Source organism: Formica exsecta, unplaced genomic scaffold, assembly GCF_003651465.1.
Source record: "Formica exsecta isolate Colony F162 unplaced genomic scaffold, ASM365146v1 C16403267, whole genome shotgun sequence".
NCBI lineage: Eukaryota > Metazoa > Arthropoda > Insecta > Hymenoptera > Formicidae > Formica > Formica exsecta.
Window position 1 is genome coordinate 145 of NW_021847920.1, and position 1,129 is coordinate 1,273.

The 1,129-nt window shown below is 32.4% G+C and overlaps 1 protein-coding gene across 1 annotated transcript; it reads left to right on the forward strand.

Annotated features, from left to right (window-relative positions):
- Nucleotides 1-655: 655 nt before the first annotated feature.
- LOC115242666 (dehydrogenase/reductase SDR family member 1-like) lies at nt 656-1,109 on the forward strand (the record flags this gene model as incomplete). The annotated part of the gene is made up of 2 exons (XM_029819174.1): nt 656-817; nt 929-1,109. Coding segments are annotated over exons 1-2 (325 nt in total), but the record flags the coding sequence as incomplete, so codon positions are not given.
- Between the last annotated feature and the right edge of the window lie 20 nt (nt 1,110-1,129).

The window sequence follows — 1,129 nt, forward strand, 5'->3', positions numbered from 1 at the left end:
ATCGGCAGCTAATGCCCATCTATATATTTTATTTGTCTATGCATGCAACGATCTTACGTTGTTAATAAAAAAACCGCATTGATGCATTTTTTATATTGATTATGAATAATTAATGATAATCCAGAAATCAGATGTCCGTGCACGCGTATCATTGAATATATATGCGATTTCAATTTGATAATTGTAGGAAAATCCAAACCGCTTTATTAAATATTTCGTAGAGGGTTGCATTAGCCGAACGAAAGTTTTAAATAATTTTAAAGATCTGAAGAAAATGTATCGATTATATTGAATCGACTTGAATTGATTAATCAGAGATATATCTCGTTTAAAATTTTTTCGACTTTGTTGAAATCTGAGATAACGCTCTTGCGAAGAATCAGATGGTTATGGTGTCCTGGCACGATACGCGTTATCAATAAAGTTCACGGCATCGCTTGATCTATATATATACATATATAAGGTATATACATCGTTGCAATTCTTGAAAAGCTCACGTTGTACTTACTAGATTTAAAAAATGATTCTGACAAGATGTTATATGACGATCTATAATATCGAGATAAAACTAGAGTGCGTTTGTTCTATGAAATCGTTTTTTTATCTTGTTAAAAATCACGCGTATTGAAGATGATTTTATATATTTTTTTAGGGAAATATTCAACCAGCAGAGATGTTGCTCAGAATATATTCGATATGCGTTTTAACGTTGGACCTCATGATGCTCCTCTGTGGAATATGCTACGCGATCCTAATCGCAGTTTATAGAATGTTTAGACCGCCATCCTTGAAGAATCTGAATTTTGAAGTTGCTATGGTAATATTGCAAATATGTAATTAGCCATATATAATAAACTGTGATAAATTCAAAATTTGTATGTTATAATTACTAATATATGTTAGTATACTAACGTATGTTATAATTTAGATTGTAGGTGTAGGACGTGGGGTAGGTAGGGAACTTGCTCTACAGTTATGTCAATTTGGTGTCACGGTTGCTTGCGTAGACATTAATGTTGAAACTTGTGTTGCCACTGTACAAAGTGCTAAGCAAATACATGGAGTATGTAAGAGTTACCAGTGTGACGTGAGAGACAAGGAAGCAGTATGTATTTCTATTTTTAAATCA